Consider the following 18,749-nt stretch of genomic DNA (forward strand, 5'->3'; position numbering starts at 1 on the left):
GGCATTGACATGTCCTCAGAAAATATCGCGCTCCAACAAATTTGACAGCGTCATGAACTTCGCTGTCCACGCATATATATATATAACAAGTCCACGCTCACTGTCCCTGCCCTTCTTCCAGCCAAGTTGCCACCACAACGGCCTCCATATTTGGCCGAGATTGCAACTCGGGGGGGGGGGGGGGCAACCGAGCCCTTAGTTCATAGCCCTTACCCACGCAACGGCGCTCACAATCCACTCTCTTGTCGCACAGAGTTCCGCACGTCAACTTCTGCTTCGCTGCCACTGCAGGAACATGCATAATCCGGAACCCAGACGATTAAACGTTAAAGGGGGCGTGTACATGAATTCTCGTTCGGGAACCGTTGCCAGAGGGTTTAATTATACGCAGTCTGTGCCAGGGGAGGCTCGCTCTCAAACAAACAGGGATCCTGCGAGAGCACAGGGTCGTTTAGCTTATAGTGCTCTGTAATTTAAGCAAATTTCGAAACCAACCCTCCCTCCCTCTCTCGCTACCCCATATTGACAAACACCGTTAAAAGATGTTGGGGAGAAACAAAAAAAAAAGTTATCTTGTCTGCGTACACGCGCTGTACACGACTTCAATTAAAATGGTGCAGCTCATATATATAGAAGCAAAAATCGCCACCAGGATATATAAGGTGACGAGCGCCCTATATGCGGTGTGGAAGAGGGGGAATGGGAGAGGGTATGTGCGGGAATCAGGGGAGAAGTTCAGGCAGAAACTATTAAGGGATACGAGTCATTAAAGAAAACTAAGGTCTACAATCGACGCATGCATCGAGCGAAAAACCGATAATCACGTGGGTTGCGTATCGAGGAGGTAACCCCGTCGTGTAGATTTGTGTGTCGGAGAAGCCATACGTGACCTATACTATAATGGTCTTTCCGATGGTCGATGCAATATGCAGGATGTTACCTTTAATGCGTTGCGGATCACCACTAAACAAAACTATTTGCGATTACGGGTGTCCATTAACTTACTTCTCCGTCTTATCAGATTTTGTCTTGCAAACCTCGATTTACGAGTTGCCTCGCTATATGAACGGTGCCCTGTTGACTTTGTCGTCGTGACTTAAATACCAGTCTTTTTCTTTTCATCATCACATCATGGTGCCCTGCGCGACAAGACGCATCCTCTTTCTTACTACAAACTTCAAAATTTACACAGACCTCGGACCCCACCACCCTTCACTGCCCTCGGAGCTTCCGCCACGAATGCGGAGATGTGATCTTCGCAGCACTACATTCTCCGGTGACCGACCGGGTGACCTACTATCTCCATCAGCTACGACGCACCCGCGTGTGTAATATCTCATTTGCGTGTGTCATGTGTGCGTGCGAGCGTGTATGTCTCATCTTTTTCATCGTCATCCCATTCATATATTAACCCACATGCACTGAGGTACTGAGGTATGGTAACGCAATTGTTGCGGTGAATCACCTGATCCCGTCGTCATTCATGTAGTAGTAGTAGTAGTTCAATTTACAGACGATTTTTCCAAGAACCTTAATTGTTCATAAATTGACGGTTGACTGTACTGCGGAACTGAAAAGACATGCACCGTCTGTCCCGTTCGGCGCCATATGACCCTTGCATTTTCCCCCGACTTCAATCGGTGACGCAAACTATTGCGCTATCGCAAACGATTGCGCTTTCAATTTGGGCACTATATATGGGTGATGCGATCTGGCTACGTTCGCTTCGGGCCAGGGATGGCGGCACCCTGGGAAAATTGAAAAATTGCGCTATTGAAAATTTGACGAACTTTCATTCGCCAAAAAATGAGCGAATCGCTTCGGGCCTTCAAAAATGTGTGATATAGGGAGTGACTTTTTCGGGTTAAATGCCTTTCCCAGATTCGGGGGGTAAAAATCGGGCGCTATTTTTAAATCTGTAATTCGGGGAGAAATCGGGCGATAATTGTGCCTTCGGGTGCTATCGGGTGTTTTCGTTTCTCCTCTTGTCTATTAAGACCTTTCCTAATCTCTTTCTCTCTTTTTTGTTTTTGTTTTTGCGGGATCGGGACCTTCCAGCGCTAATCCCCGAAGGCATAGACAGTGTTGACACACATGGGTGTATTGCTGGGAAAGTAAGTGACCCATTCTTATATGTGTTACACGTGGCGACATTTGTTCGTCTTCAGTGGAAACGTCACTTGAGGATTTCATAGTGACAGGAATTCGGGGAGAAATCGGGTTTAACCCGAATTGGTCAGAGGTCAGTTGGGGGGGGGGGGGATAACCGGGCGAAATCGGGTTTAACCCGAAACGGTCACTCCCTACCTATATAGATAAGCTCGAGAGGAACACGCCTGTACCTGTTTCTGTTAGAAACATTAGAAACTTGTTCGTGTAGGAACTTTGCGAGGTTTACGAGAACCACCGTGAACAAACACTCTCCATAGGCTTTCTGAAGAAGTCCCTGTACGGAGATTAGCCCAAAAACAAAAGGTTGGCTCCGTCTTAGGGCACTGTGCCAAACGCGTTTAAATGGCTTAAACGTTTTTGCGAAGCTCTTCTTGAAATGCTAATAAATGTTTATTGAAGGCCTTTTTCGGTTTAGCAAAAGCGTTCTTTTTTCCTTTTTTTTTTCTTTTTTCTGCGTTACTGTGGCGGTTACACAATTCCGGCACACCGCAAAGACAGTCTGACGATCACGTTCTGGTGGCGCGTGAGAGGTGACGTGGCCCTATATGCAACGCAGGACCTATACACTATACAGGGGTTGGTCCCATAAGGCTTTCGCTTTAATGTGTAAACTTCTAGATCTGTCCACTGGGGGGGCATGTTCGAAACTAACGACTCATACGGCGACATACGTAAATGCGTCAAAGGCAGCGTTTCCCTGAGTTTGAAGAACATGAGGACGCGCTAAGGAAAAATGGACAATGCGCGTAAGGATGAATATGGTCACTTCAAAATTTCAACGAAATGCTTCCGTTCAATATGTACAGCAGGTATATTGATGAAGAAAGATGAAAATCACTGAAAGGGTTAGCCAGCAGTAGGACTCGAACCCTTATCTTCTGGGTTACCGGTCCAGACCTCTACCAATTGAGCTAAGCTAACACACCTCCCCAGCGACTTCAAAGGGTGCGTCATGTGAAGGGACAAACCAGCCACTCTCTCTGTTATCCTCCTTTCACTCTTACATTTACACATTCATACGACGGGATCGACCCAAGCGGCAACTGTTGAACATGAGAGAACTGATGTTCTGAGGCTGGAACAACATAGAAGGACAAATACATACAAGGCCTCAAATAGCCTAAGAAATTAACGATGATGGATGAAAGACACTGAAATACACTGTCACAAATAGTCACTGGTAATCCAGAAGGTGTGGGTTCGAGTCCTATAGCTGGCTAACCTCTTCAGTCACTTTCATCTTTCGTCGTTAATTTCTTAGGCAATTTGAGGCCTTGTATGTATTTGTCCTTCTATGTTGTTCCAGCCTCAGAACATCAGTTCTCTCATGTACTATTGATGCCTGCACCGAAAATTACATGACCACGTTGATGTAAAGGGACGGCACCTATTCTCACTGTCACAAAAGTGTTCCTTCCCTACTATGGGGTGAGGAGACTACGGGATATATCGATCGCATATTTTGAATTGATACCCTTCGTACAGGTAAGGCGATGTGTACGACGCACACTATCAAGGAAAAGAAAACGGGTATGCAAAGTTCGACATTCGATCTGTTCCGGACGACAACGCAGGACGTGCGAGAAGTAAAAATTTCACTGAGTTGTATGAAAATCTGCTGACTAAATGACCCACCACAGCGTAGCGATAAAAATCGGCCAAGTCGGCCCCATGAGAGGTTTCGGAAGAGGATGCCCGTGTATGTGGAACAGCTTCGCGCAGCTTTGCTCCACAGTACTTTATCCAGACTCTTGAGACATAGGGAGATCTTATCCACCCTTCACAGTTATAAAATACTCATCAGTCATACGACACCTGCCCTGCTCAGCGTCGTCATATCCCTACCCCTGGGGGGGGGGGGGGGGTTATGTTTATTATATTTAAAAAAAAATAGGAGGGAAAGGTTAGCCTGCGCTACGGCGGCTTGCTATTCTCTGGAAAGAAAGAAAAAAAACAAGTAAAACAAACAAACAAAAAGGAAAACAAACACGAAATTGATCACAGTTCACCCAGAAGGCCACAGATCCGTAGGAACCGAACAAATGTCTTTGTCACCTGATTATGTTGTGTGGGGCAGCAGTCCTACCAGCCTTTCTCCGAAAGTATGCCAAAATGGCAGTGTCTGCAAATATTGGCATATCTCTGTGTGGCACCCGGAATGTATCTCTGGGGCAGCTGCTGTCGTCTTCCCTTAGCTCTTTTTCTTCTTCTAATGGATGATACGATTTTTCAAGGACTGGTGGTGGTGGTGGTGGTGATAGGGCTTGCCGTTGTCGGCCTCACGTATGTGGGCAACGTCACGACTCACGCCCTGGGGGAATGTGCGTCCTGGGCCGACTTCTAAGGGAACTGTGCCGACATATGTCTGAAAGCGTCTGAGGAAAACCCAGGAAAAACCCCAGACAGCACAGTCGGCACCGGGATTCGAACCCGGGTACCTCCCAGGACTGGAACGATCGAGCGACAAGCTTCCAACGAATCAACGCACGACTACTGCAGGACGTTTGGTCGAAAACCATTTTATCGAACGCCGTTTGATCGATTTTTTAATGGTACGCTTGGAGCGTTGATGAAACAAAAAAAGAAAAAGAAAACTACAAAAGAAAGCTTCAGTTCTAAATGCAATGCCGTTATCCTATGGAATATTTAACTGTGTGTAATCCGCTTGCCCATAAACATATTCTTCACCCTAACCCACTTTTTCGCATCCAGAAGGGCCTGAGTTGTTCACCCTAACCCGTTCGACAACTCGATATAGGTTTTTCCGCTCTGACAGATAGTAACTAAACAATGCATACATGCCTTTCACTCCTAATCCCCCAACACTTTGTCGAATTATAATTGATGTCAACTGTCAAATAATAAACATTTTTGACAAATAAATAAATCATATTTTTGAATGATTTATTCGCGTCCAACGTGGTCAAATTTTACAGTATTATTAATGTTTGTAGTTAACTGACCATTGGTTTGGAGAAAGAACAGTTTTAGTTTATTTACTTTGCGCCTATGTGCAAGCTAATCTAAATTTGGTTCTTGCAGCATACATGTAACCGAAGAAGTCATTCGAAACCTAGACAATAAAGCAGACCTTTGTATTTTTTTTTTTTTTTTTTTGATAGCGTGCATGTGTAGCGATCTCAGACCGCAGATGCATACTCTAAACAATGTTGAACTAAGGTTTTATATCGCTATTAATTTTTATATCTTTATTTTGTACCATGGCGAAATTTCCTTCTTAGCATCCATAGACTTCGAGTGGCTTTCGCGCACATATGGCTATCCAATTCCAGATCATTCCCTTTAAATTTGTCGCCAGCAATGAAAAAGGTGCCCAGAAGAACCACAGACTATCGACTGCTCCCAATGTGAGGCCATTTTCTTCAATATGTGTCCTGCTGGTTGGCCGGCTTCTTCCGCACTGTTCTACTCAGCTGTGCTGCTCTTGAATGACAAAGGTGTGCAAATAGTCAGTGGTCTCTCCTCTTTAGCTGAAAAAAAAAAAGCAAAAACAAAACAAAGCAGAGGACACTGATTGCCTTCGCCGTATGCTCGAGTCAATAGTTACAGAAAAAGAGGTACTAAGGACACGCTGCGAGCTTTGAACTCCCTTCGAACAAACGTCTTTCGAATAAACGGCGTCGATCAAACGGCTTTCGACCAAGCGGCGTTCGATCAAACGCCTTCGATCAAACAACTTCGATCAAACGGCGTTCGATCAAATGGGCGGACACCTCAATTGACAAATCACTTCTGCGGACAGTCGACAGTGGTGCCACCAAATACAAAACAGGGTGAACGCTGAACTATGATAGTGAACGCTAGGTTATTTGCCGCTCTTCGGGTACCAACGAGGAGATGCAACCCATTCTATCCATCACCGTTCCAAATTTCCATTTTAAGCGTTCCCCACAAGGCGATCACGTTAAATATACTCAGCCATATCGATCATCTCAATCAACAACCTGTACATAATAATCACCGCACAAACTGTATATAATTATGTCAAACCTCGGGGAGGCTCATTACGTTCTCCTTGCAACGGCAATTTCATCATGAATTTGTGCCATTACTGCGTACCACGTTTACTCTTACGTTTTGCTCTTTCCTTCACAAGATGGAGCTCGGTAGTTCAGTCTTCCCGTGTTACTCACGTTCTCATCTGTCTACACCAGAATGTAGTGGACACAAAACCTTTTTAAAGGAGTACAGAGGGCCATCCAAAAAACTTTCAGATTAAGACATCTGATGAAAGTGTGTGTGTCATTATACCAAATAGCGCGAAAGGTTCTGATGTGTGCAATTTGTTTCCCCGAAAAAAACTCACATAAACATAGCTCGGCGCCTTCACCCTTAACTCGCCACTCCAGCTATAACGAGGATGAGGAGGTAGGTATGATGACACGTCACCGATGAAGCATAAGGAGACTCGTTCTGGTTCGCCGGTCAGTGGGGGTCAGCGCCTTGTCCCTCTGCCGCCGTAAACCTGTTTTGCCAGTTTTCCCGGAGAATTGGGGATAGAAGGAGCGGCCGAAGCATTACCGAGGCAAGGAGAAAGGCTTTATCAGAACCCCGAACAGCCGAGTAGCAGACGACAGCGGAGTAGCAGACAACATTTCTCTAGGCCAATCAGCGAGCGTTCTCCTTATAGCGTCAGCGCGAGGTTCCAGGCAGATCACAGGCTGGTACTGCTCTTCACCACCGTTGCGCACGGTCGCTTTTTGCGGCGTATTTTAAATACAATTTCTGCGATAATTATGACTCTGTGGTGTAAATTACTTCGCATGGTGCATCTTACTGGCCTGCTTAACAGCTTTATAGGAAGAAAACTGAGTGTTAAAAATGACTTCTGTGCTACTTTAAGATAACCCTGTTCGCCTTTGACATTTCCTATGTGCTCAGAAGATCGACCGTCCCTAGCTGTTGTTGCACGACTGCGGGTTAGCAAACGATGCGATATACCTGCCATAAACTGTGGAATTTCCGTACGTGTTTAAGAATAGTAGCTTATTCGCTACAAACACTGAGGGAGGAGGGGGAGGGGGCGAAGTTTCATGTGCTCGTTTCTAACATACACTTCAGTCAGAAAGAATGCCACTGTTAGCGTGTCGTGTCGAACATGTTGTCGAACAAATACGGCACGGCATGCCAGTGTTGTATGTATCGCCGTTACATGTAACCCCGTTACAGTAATCGATACTTTTTCGGTATCAGGGTGCGTATCGGCGATACTTTTTTAAAATCAGTATCTGAAAAGTATTTCCGTTACAAATTTATGGTAACGCGATATCTGCATCGTTAACCAATACAGATAACTTTTTGGTGCCCTGCCCTTTCTTCACCGACCATATTTCTCACTCTTATTCATTGTCAATGGTCCTCCTAACCATCGACAAGAAGCCTGCGGACACACCTACGTCCTCCGCAACCGGAATTATACCTAACCCATGTTCACTGTTTTTCTTTGAAACTGGAGGAAATAACCACGCAGTGTCAAAGAAAAGAACTGAGATCAACGAACAGATGGCAAGTCTTTGACAGTGCGCTCTGGATTCCACTCTAAGTAGCGAGTGACTTTTTCGGGTTAAACCCGATTCCGCCCGGTTATTCCCCACCCCGAATTGACCTCCGACCAATTCGAGTTGAACCCGATTTCTCCCGGAATTCCATTCACTATGAAGTCCTCAAGTGACGTTTCCACTGAGAACGAACAAAGGTCGCCACGTGTAACTCATGTAAGAATGGGTTACTTACGTTCCCAGTAATACCCACTCATGTGCATACACCCAAATACACCCATGTGTATCAACACTGTCTATGTCATCGGGGATTACCGCTGGAAGCTCACAATCCCCCCCAAAAAAAGAAAACGAAAAGAGAGGTTAGGAAACAAAAACACCCGGTAACACGCGAAGGCACAATTATCGCCCGATTTTTCCTCGAATTACAGACTTAAAAATAGCGCCCGATTTTTATCCCCCGAATGTGAGAAAAGCATTTAACCCGAAAAAGTCACTCCCTAACTATAAGTAGGGCCTGACATTTTAGGGTTAAACCCGTATCCGCTCGATATTTACCCCCCGAACGAAATCTGTAAAATTCGGGTTTAACCCGAATCTACCCGAAAACGTCCGGGTCGCGTGGCACACTCATAAGCGTGCATTAAAATAAAGTTTGATAACATTGCTAAACATTAGTTCCATGTTAAGACAAATTTTTATAAAACAAAAAAAAAATCACCCGAATTCCTGACGACAGAATATGCCGTAACGGGATTTAACCCGAATACACCCGAATTTTCAAATGAAAAATATCACCCGATATTTACCCCCCGAATTTAGCCAAAAATAAAACCCGAAAAAGTCAGGCCCTAACTATAAGCTACCATGTCCCACATATAGTGTGGCATTGTTAACTTCGGATAGGATTCCTTGGGCATTAGACTCCATGGTACCTGTGGGCCTGACACTAACGTAATATTGCCACACTGGCCTCTGTTAGCTGCCGGAGAGATCACGGCCTGCAAGGATTACTGAAGACGTCTTCGCGAACCAGCTATTGATAAAAGCACGGTTCGTACTAACCGTGATAAAAGTTTAGCAAAACCATGATAAAAGTAAAGCATAACGTGCCCGAGCTACATATGAATTATGCTTTAGCTTTACTGCAAAACATTTGACGAAAGCGATATTTCTATGTTGCATCATCGTCAAATTTCAAACAAAAGTATCGCGAAAAGTATCGCGTTACTTTCTTTTCAATAACTTTTTTCCTACACTAACAGATTTTTTTCAGCAGTACTCCATTACTTTAAAAAAGGGGTATCGATATCGGTATTTCGATACTTTTTTTCTCAAGTAACGAGTATCGGTAACGAGTACAACACTGCGGCATGCACAACCAAGGTTTCCCATCAATCAAAACCTTCCCCAATCTCGCTCTTATCTTTCTGAAGACAACTGACCCTATTCTCCTTCTTGCTTCCGACCTTGCAGACCAACAGTCACAACCAGTGACATCCTTATTTCTTTCATCTGTTCCCTTTCGACCTCAGTGAATGCCTATCTGTTATACGTAATCCTATAAATGAACGTTATCTGTTGAGAAGCCCAAAATCTCCTCGAGGAAAATAGGAGCGTACCATGTCACCTCAATGAGTCAGTAGAGAGCGCCACGGTTAGTCTTGCGAAGTGCAGTCTCTTACAGAGAGCACGGATGCTACATTTCTCATTTCAGGTTTGAAGAATGCATGCGCGAGCGTTGTGGCTGTTCCGTGTGCTGTCGGGATACGCGCTGTTGCAATCTGTGCGACCTGCTGACACCTGTGATAGAGACCTGAGTGCTCTGACAAACGTTTGCAGTCGACGCATCGTCGATCTTTCCTACCCGTTCAATAATGAGACGCTGTATTGGAATGAAGACGACCGCTTTCGCCTCAACATCACCACGATTGATGATCCGTCCTTCGGTTGGTGAGTATCTGTTCTGTAATTACCGCTTGTGCCCATCTCATTTCTCACGAGGCGTACAAAGATCGAGCTTAATTCTTCCTGATCCTCGTACTAGCCAGCCATTATGCGCGGGCACGACAGAGTAGGTTTCCTTAGCGCGGGTTGCCTCTTGGCAGGCCTACCGTACTCATCATGTACACTCTAAGAGGTAGGAGTGTACTCATCATGTACACTCTAAAGGAGTAAAATGGGGAGTAGTTGCAGCTTCTACTCCCCTAGTCTGCAATTACTCCCGGTTTCAGTCCCGTAACCCGACATTTAGTTCCGACATTTACTCCCCAGGACTGCAAATTGTCACTGAACTTCGCGAATGGTCTCCTGAATGCAACAGTCTACGTAAATATGTGCCCTTGGTCAACTTGAACGGCATAAGGCTGTATGACTCAGCCAACGTAGCAATTTCCCAGCCACACAGAGTAAGAAACAGTTAGGGCATCTTTCTTCGCAGGTTGTGCCCAATGTATGGCGCAAGATTTTATATCACTCGATATATCACGGTGGACGGTGTTATTGTCGCCCAACTCCTCCGTTATGTTGTACCCGTTTGGGTGTTTAACGTATTCTAAATAAATCAATAACAACAACTAATAGCGAATTCCGCTGGTCATTTTCGTGCAGCGCTGTGTAGTGTTGAACATGAAAGAACTGATGTCCTGAGGCTGGGACAACATAGAAGGGACAAATACATACAAAGCCTCAAATTGCCTAAGAAATTAACGATGATAGATGAAAGTCACTGAAAAGGTTAGCCAGCTGTAGGACTCGAACCCACATCTTCTGGATTACCTGTGTGGTGTGCCAGTGTGGGTTCAGCCTAGAAACGAACGAAGAACAAACTGAAGGACCAATGAAATCCATAATGAAGGTGCCCGAGGAATGGGCAGAAGACAGAGAAAACACAACGTGTTGTGTTTTCTCTGTCTCCTGCCCGTTGCCCAGGCACCTTCATTATGGAGTTCGTCCACCGCCAGCCTCTATCTACGCCATTTTATCGGACCAGTGAAACGCGACGACGCACATTGGATTGAAGCAGTCGTGTGATTTTTACCAGCTGAATTCGCTCTAAGATTACACGTTAACTCTGTTTCTCATGTTATCAAACGACTGCTGAAGAAGGTAGGAAGGAGTCTGTGGAAACTTGACATGCGTTTTTGAATGATTTCGAATGTCTAACGACGCTCATTCACAACGTTATCACCGTCGTATGCGACCATCACAGATTTCTGTGGATGAAACCTGGCACTTTCATTTTCACATGTTTACCTCTCCTGGAAAGCGCAAACTCAAGCAGCACAATGTACTGAAAGTCGAGTGCAACAGGGGTGGATGGGTAAGTGAAAGACCTTGAACAGACTCGTGAAACTAAAGAACATTGATAAGACACGTACCGTCCACCCCTATTGCACTCGACTTTCAGTACATTGTGCTGCTTGGGAATTTATCTGAATCAATATTTCCTGTCTCTGTAGCACCTGCACTCAAAGTTCAAGTGGTCGCACGAACCTTATCGCTAGGCGCGCCATCGCGCAGCAAGCCCAATCATCGACCGGGCGTTATTTATAAAACAACTCCTAAACACACCCGGTACTTCAATTCCGAACGAGGAAACTTATTAAACTCAGATTACTCACCCACTTTTAGAAACAAAACACGTAAACAAACAACCAAGCCAAAGAGGAAGAAAAAAACGACTTCGATTTTTAGCCGGCGCTATTTTCTCTTTCGATCTTTAATTTCCTCCGCCGTCAAAATTCCTGCACTCGAGCTTGTTCGGCTTTTGAATTTCTTTCTCATTCGCTCGCTCTTTTTTATCCTTCCCTCAAGACCACGTGACGCTGTATCTCTCAGCCATTATCGGAAATTACGATACGTAATTAATGGGCGCGGCGTTCCAAGCATAGTTTCGTACTTCGCCACATGTAAAGATTAGCGATGGACGAAGGATGGAAAAAGAAAAAAAAAAAAAGAAAGAGAGCCAGAGAAAGAACAAGATGTAACAGGAAGAACTTCGCTTTTCATGCATGAAGTATAAAACGTGTGTTTAATAATACCTGTTACGGGAGTGAACGCGCTATTCACCTGTCGCGCTTGTATTTTCGATCTTCTGCGTTAGGATGAAATAAATGGAACAAATTACTTATTCAGGCGTCGCAGTGGGCCAATTAAATTAGGCCCCTTTAAGCGGAAAGAAAAAAAGGCTGCGCGTCGGAATGCGTTGGAGCTGAGCTGGGTATAGGAATTTCTCTAATTAGTCGGTAAGCTGAAAACGGAGTTAGCTTGCGGTTTTCCGTCACTTGACGTCAGAATGCTCGTTGCCAACTAACGAGATCGTTATGTGGAACTAGTGTGGGACGGAAATAGATAAATGTGGCGTAGAGGCCGGAGAGGATGATGATGATGATTCAGGTTTTCCTGGCGCATAAGCGACGAAGGCCATAATGCGCCAAGACAATGGTAAGAAAAGTACAAATTAAAAGTATAGTGATTTAGTTAAAACAAGACTTTACAGTTAGAGTATCAAATGACATAAAAATCAAATAACTAAAACTACAATGCAGTTAAAATGCCAATGTCTTGAAAGAAGTTAAAAACCCGTTCAAATGGTAAAAGAGAGAGGCCGGAGAGGTTTGCAACGTAATTATGGGATAAAGGGGGGGGGGATATGTTTATTAAGAAAAAAAGAAAGGAAAGGTTAGCCAGGCAAAGAGCCGGCTTGCTATTCCGAAAAAAAAGGGGGAAGGGATAAAGGGTCCATCAACGTGGATACCGGCTGCTCCACACCGTTTGAAGGACAATACTTGTGACAAGACGTCACACTCGAAAGGACAAGACGTCACACTTGCGAAATATTGCTGCGCAACGCACGAAATATACAATAAACACACAGCTGGCATTATGTTAGATATGCAAAATTTAAATTTTACGCAATATATTTTTGCTTTGACGTTTCGATTTTTACCGGTTTGTGAGTCGATCCGAAAATCCGTTCAAGCGTTAAAAAATGTCATTACAGAAAACTGCAAATTCATGCACAAAAGAAACCAATACAGCTAAACCCGCTCTATAGGAGGTTGGCCAATACTTACTGTAGAAAAGTTACAGGTGCGTTCTCTTGTATTGAATACACTGTTGAACTACACGAAAGAAAATACAGGCAAAAATACGGGAAAAGAAGGCATAGGCCTAGAAATCCGGGGAATTACCAGTCAGTGTAGCCTGTGAACATCGACCAAATCCGCGTCATAGTCACATGCCACGAATTCATCACATTTCATTATTTATTATTTTTATTTTTACTTTCGTGTTAGCGCCGCGAAGCAACTGTGGCTATGAGCGGCGTACGGATGAGGACAGATGGAGAGAGGACTGCAGGAAGGAGTGGGGGACAAGGGTGGTTAGTGTGCGTCGTGGGCCGACTTCAGGGGAAACTGTGTTGACTTTCGTCTGGAAAGCCTTCAGAAAAATCAAGGAAAACCTCATATAGCGCAGCAGGTGGTAGGATTCGAACCCATTTCCTCGCAGTCTTCAGCGCGACCTTGGCTACCACCAATAAGCGGGACGCCGTATGGACGTATGTGGATATTCATCTCTATATGGATGTTCTTGGGTAGTGTCCGTAGCGTTACCTGCACCTAACCTCCTCCCAACGCGTCTCCCAGCGCTGACGTTTATAGGCGCACGGGATATGGCAGGGAACGGCTATTTAGCGCTCACCCTGAAAAGCGTATCACGTGGCCTCCCTGTTGCTACGGTGATGGGCGGAGTCGACGCAAACATGCCAATCTGCGACCTAGCGGTGGACACGACCCTGACCATTCTGCGGCCTCCCACGCAGCGCAAGCGAAGGCGGAGCAAAGGCGAACTTGCGAAGCTACGAAAGGGCGAGGAACGCGCCCCCAGGCAGCGTCCTCTCTGTCTCGTGCTGGCTGTCATCTTCGTTCTCACGTGACCACCCCAGAGTGAAACTCGGGCAAGCGAACAAGTCGACGCGAACGCATGACAGGCTCTCTAGTTTCGTCCTCCAGATAACTCCGGGAATACAACGACTTCGAGCGAAACGTCTTACAGGAGAGTTTGTTGAGACAAACGCTCCTATACCACATACATTTCTTTCAATAAGGTTATGGAGAGAACTATAACTTTATTGAACGCGATCCATGCCCATTTTCTCGAAACGCGGTTGTACATCACGTACGCGACGAAGCTGTGCTCGTAACTCTCATGTTTTCTCTGAGCAGGTACCAGGCGGATGTGCTGACGACAGCAACCCACGGCGGCACACACCTGGATGCCCCCGTCCACTTTGACAAAAACGGCTGGACGGCTTCGCAGATCCCGCTGTGGCGGCTAGTGGGCATCCCCATCGCTCTTATCGACGTGAAAACAAAGGCGGCTAATAATTCCGACTACCAGCTCTCTATCGGGGATCTTCAACGGTGGGAGTCAAAGCATGGGCCTCTGCCAAATGACTCTCTCATTGTCATGCGCTCCGGAAGAGGAAGGGTTAGTACGATGCTTGTGTTCATTGGATTACATTAATGATAAAGTCTTTTACTCATAATCGTATTGAAGTGAGCGACGATGCCGGATGGGGACAGACTGGCGTGCAAAATGATTGTCGTGCAATGGTAGCGCATCTTATATAGTACGTCCCCGTTACAAGCGTTGTTTCTGTTATTGGCCCATTTCTGACCGTGCTTTACATGCACTTTCGTTGCATGTTGATTGTGTTTTGTGTTTTCAGGATGTGACTTATGTCACGAATGTAACTGTATTGCGTATCTACGGGGTGCCTCAGGAAACGCGTCATTACATTATAGTAAAAAGAACTACGTCACCTACAGTCACGCGGTCAACGGCATTTGTTCTTACTAGGTTTTTGTCACATTCTGATGTGAATGTCATCTAACTGAAGTTTTATTATGTCAGTTTTTACGAACTGAACTAGGAAATTTTCCAACTAAAGTTCGATGTTTTATCCCACCAATGTGAAATGCGTGCCGAATTTACTCAAGTTCATGATAACTGACACGGATATTGATGAGCTAACCCATTGAAAAAAAAAATAGTAGAACATCATGCGTTTCGGAGCGCCCACAACCTAGCGCTCGACCACTTTTTGTACGCCGTCGCTCTCAGTCCGACGAAAGGAGGTTGCTAAACTCGCACAACACAGGACTAGTAGGAAAAGTGTTTTTATTTTCTTGCTTCGGTACCAGATTAGACAGGCATGGTTTATCGCATCCGGCTTCCGCGGGGATGATGCCTTCCCTCTCCCCATTTCAAGATCCCTCACTTTTTCGAATATCCCTGTGTGGGTTTACCAACCCTCTTTCGTCGGACTATGACTTTTTTTTTGGCAGTTATGAGACATTTTCGGCCGTAATGAGACTACCTTCGGCCGTATTGAGACTTTGGCCGTAACGAGACACTTGGGGATTAAAGGATTTTCGGCCGTAATGAGACTTCGGCCGTAATGAGATGTTACCCGCAAAAAAAGGTGACCGAGAGCTAGGCCGTGCGCGCTCCGAAACACATGATCTTCGGCTATTTTTCCCCGATGGAGTAGTTGGTCGATATCCGTGTCAATTATCATGAACTTGAGTAAATTCGACACGCGCTTCACATTGGTGGGGTAAAAAAGCCACCTTAATTTGGCAGAGGTCCCTTGGCATCGTGAGATTCCAGAAAAAGTGGTCGAGCCTCGGCGGGTAGCCATATTGATTTCACGAGACTGATTTGGAAAGGGTCTCTCTGTCAGGCTTAGGGAGTTGTTTGGAGAGGGCAGCATATGAAGGTGAAATGCACGTGGAGTCGTTTGCCCGTAAGAGGTATCAGCCTCCGACTCGGCAGGCCGCGCTCTGATTGGCTGACAGCGATATAGAGTCGGAATTGGAGGGCGCTTACGGCATTCTAAAAATCTTTTGTATTTCCGGAGGCGTTCTATGGAAATTTTACATCGGAGAGAGGGTTCCACTCACGTTTTCCCTCTCCGAAATGTACTATACCAAGTACACGATTTCACGGGGGTTCTGAACCCCTGGACCCCCCTCTGGCTGGACACTTTCAAGTGTTCAAAATACTTGACTAAATCCCGTGGCTTCAACTCTGTCACGAATTATCCGATCCTCGTGCACGTTTACATTTCGGTGCAATCCCGCGATGAATGTTTCCTGCGAGCAGAGTGGGTGAAACCTGCGACAGTGCAGAAGAAGCTTCCACGCAACTAGAGACTGGGAGGTACCCGGGTTCGAATCCCGGTGCCGGCTGTGCTGTCTGGGGTTTTTCCTGGGTTTTCCTCAGACGCCTTCAGACATATGTCGGCACAGTTCCCTTAGAAGTCGGCCCAGGACGCACATTCCCCCAGGGCGTCAGTCGTGACGTTGCCAACATACGTGAGGCCGACAACGGCAAGCCCTATCGCCATCACCACCACCACCACCCACGCAACTAGCTGAGCAACGGGAACACCGGAAACCATCGCCGTTCAATAGCGCCTTATTTGTATGCAACTCTCAACTATGTCCTAGAGAAAACATTCGCCACGACGGCCAACACGTCGTGCAAGTATTACAAGGAAATGCCGATACGTCAAGCACGCGTCTGAAGCCGTGCAACCAACAGATGAACTAGATTCCCGTTTCACTCAAACCAAACAACTCGTCGCTGCTTTTCTCTTTCCCGTTGCGAGTCGCTGCTTTCCAATGGGAGGAACGCTGTACAAAATGACGTTGTTCTTTCCTTTTTCTTTTACTCCCGCAGCGGAGATGCGTTTTCCTGCAGCCGTACGGTATAAAGGATAGATGCGGCAATTTGCATGTCGCTTTCCAAACTGTTGTGCGGCGAATATGTAAATGTGCTTCAAATGGCAGGGCAAAAGTAACGGCAATAATCTTTCGTATTCAGAAACTGCAGCGTGAGTCGATTCTTTCTTGCCCGCTGCACATTAAGCTTGGACAATGGCAGTTAGGACGATTGGTGACTTACTATAAAATACATTTCGGAATGCGTTCCGTCATTTCTTACTGTGGTATTATTTGCGCCGGTTGACAGCGATCTTGCGTGGCTGGTTATAATCTCGTTATTTTAATATATCGTTTAATGTAATAGCGATGATTGATTTAATCCTTAAGTTATAGTGAAATTACACAGCGAGGCGGAATCGTTTCGAAAATTTGTTATTTTTTGCGAGGCATAAAAAACGAGGGGGATGTTTTATTGTGCCGGTTGTAACAAAAGATATTGGAGGAGATAACGGTTGTACATGAGGTGGTCTTTGGGATGGGTGGAGTTTGATTGATGGTATTTTAAGCGCAAGTGCGTCTTGATTAAAATCATCGTGTGTCTGTCAGTGCCTTGTCGCGTACGTCCTTTCTGTGTTGCCCAAACACTGGGGTTTTTGGCGTTTAACTAAATTAACGTTTTAGAGACATAACGCGTTTACCCCAGTGCAATCGCCTCACCGTGTAATATGCAGATCGGATTATTTTGGGTCTGGAGTTGGGAGTGGTGAGCATTGCATTCGTTACTTTTGGTTACTTATTACTTCATTATTTTCGGTTACTTTTAGTCTCTTAAACTGTTATACCTAGTGAACACACACAAGCTGCAGATTAGCAGCTTTTTATCCAGGGCCTGCTCCATCTTAGTAAACGGAAACGGACATGAATGAAATGATGAAAGATGAAAGTCACTGAAAAGGTTAGCCAGCTGTAGGGATCGAACCCACATCTTCTTTCATCTTTCATCGTTGATTTCTTAGGCAATTTGAGGCTTTGTTTGTATCTGTCCCTTCTATGTTGTTCCAGCCTCAGAACATCAGTTTATCTCATGAATGAAATAATAACGCAGTGGTATCAATGCGTTCTGCAGTTGGTGAAAATAAGTTAAAAGCGCTGCCAGGATCTGTAATCATTGTTCACACTGCTCTCTCTTCCTGAATACAGCTATGGCCCAACCGCACGCAGTACTTTGGCTTGGACGAAGACGGCAACCGCCACTATCCTTCTATTCGACCGCGCACCGCGCGCTGGCTGACGACGCAGCGCCGAATCTACGGCGTGGGTCTCGATACACCGTCGGTTGACCGATCCAATTCGTCCCGCACCCATCGTATACTTGCCGCGAAGAACATGTACAACATAGAGAACATGGCCAACCTGAATCGTGTCCCAGCCAGAGGCGCCACTGCACTCGTCATGCCCATGAAGAATGAGGGCGCAAGTGGTGCTCCCGTCAGGGTTGCCGCTATATTGCCATGAACTGAAAGAGAAGAAAAAATAAAGGTTATTTTTGTGCCAAGGTCACTTTCCAGTCCGGATAACCGATGGGATTCTGTCGCTGAGGAAAGTGGGTGACACATACATGCTCACCAGTTGGCAGAGTTTAGATGATCCTGTCACCATACCGCACTTTACAAATACAGGGTGTTCAAAATTAAGCTTTCACGAGCGCTACGCAAAGACAGCGATGACAGGAAACCGGATGATAACTTTACGCTACTTGTATAAGAAACAGGTGCTGCTAATTACGTAGCACCTGTTTCTTACTCAAGGAACAGAAAAATAGCGGCCAGTTTTCTTTTGATGGAAGATGAAAGTCACCGAAAAGGTTAGCCAGCTGCAGGACTCGAACCCACCTCTTCTGGATTGCCGGTCCAGGGCTCTACCAATTGAGCTAAGCTAACACACGCCTTCTCAGCGACTTCCAGGGTGTGTCATCTGAAGGGACAAACCAGCCACTCTCTCTCACTCATTCTCCTTTCACTCTTACATTTTTGCTCACTCATACACACGTTCATACGACGGGATTGACGCACGCGGCAACTGTTGAAACAGTTTTCTTTTGTTCGCCTATTTATAAAGTGCTAGTGAAAGCTTAAATTTGAACGCAGCGTGCGCAGCAAAAGGAATGAAAAGGGGAATTCTAGCGAAATATTTCGCATGATCCTTTGGTATTATTTGAACTACTTTAATGAAATGCAAATATAAGTAAACAACAAAGAAGCGGTGTGCAGCAAGACTAAATTAGAGTGTGAACTTCGCTGCACACTATTAGCGATCAGTG

The 18,749-nt window shown here is 45.6% G+C and overlaps 1 protein-coding gene across 2 annotated transcripts in view; it reads left to right on the forward strand.

The window, feature by feature from the left end:
* Positions 1-17,985, forward strand: part of LOC135393820 (isatin hydrolase-like) — a 112,234-nt gene extending 94,249 nt beyond the window's left edge. For both annotated transcript variants that reach the window (XM_064624104.1, XM_064624103.1), the window contains exons 2-4: positions 9,409-9,644; positions 13,922-14,186; positions 17,630-17,985. In XM_064624104.1, the coding sequence (XP_064480174.1) occupies positions 9,418-9,644; positions 13,922-14,186; positions 17,630-17,944 (807 nt within the window). In that variant the 5' untranslated portion in view covers positions 9,409-9,417 and the 3' untranslated portion in view covers positions 17,945-17,985. The remainder of the gene's footprint in view (positions 1-9,408; positions 9,645-13,921; positions 14,187-17,629) is intronic.
* Positions 17,986-18,749: the final 764 nt, after the last annotated feature.

The sequence above is a fragment of the Ornithodoros turicata genome, chromosome 5 (genome assembly GCF_037126465.1).
Source record: "Ornithodoros turicata isolate Travis chromosome 5, ASM3712646v1, whole genome shotgun sequence".
NCBI classification, from domain to species: domain Eukaryota; kingdom Metazoa; phylum Arthropoda; class Arachnida; order Ixodida; family Argasidae; genus Ornithodoros; species Ornithodoros turicata.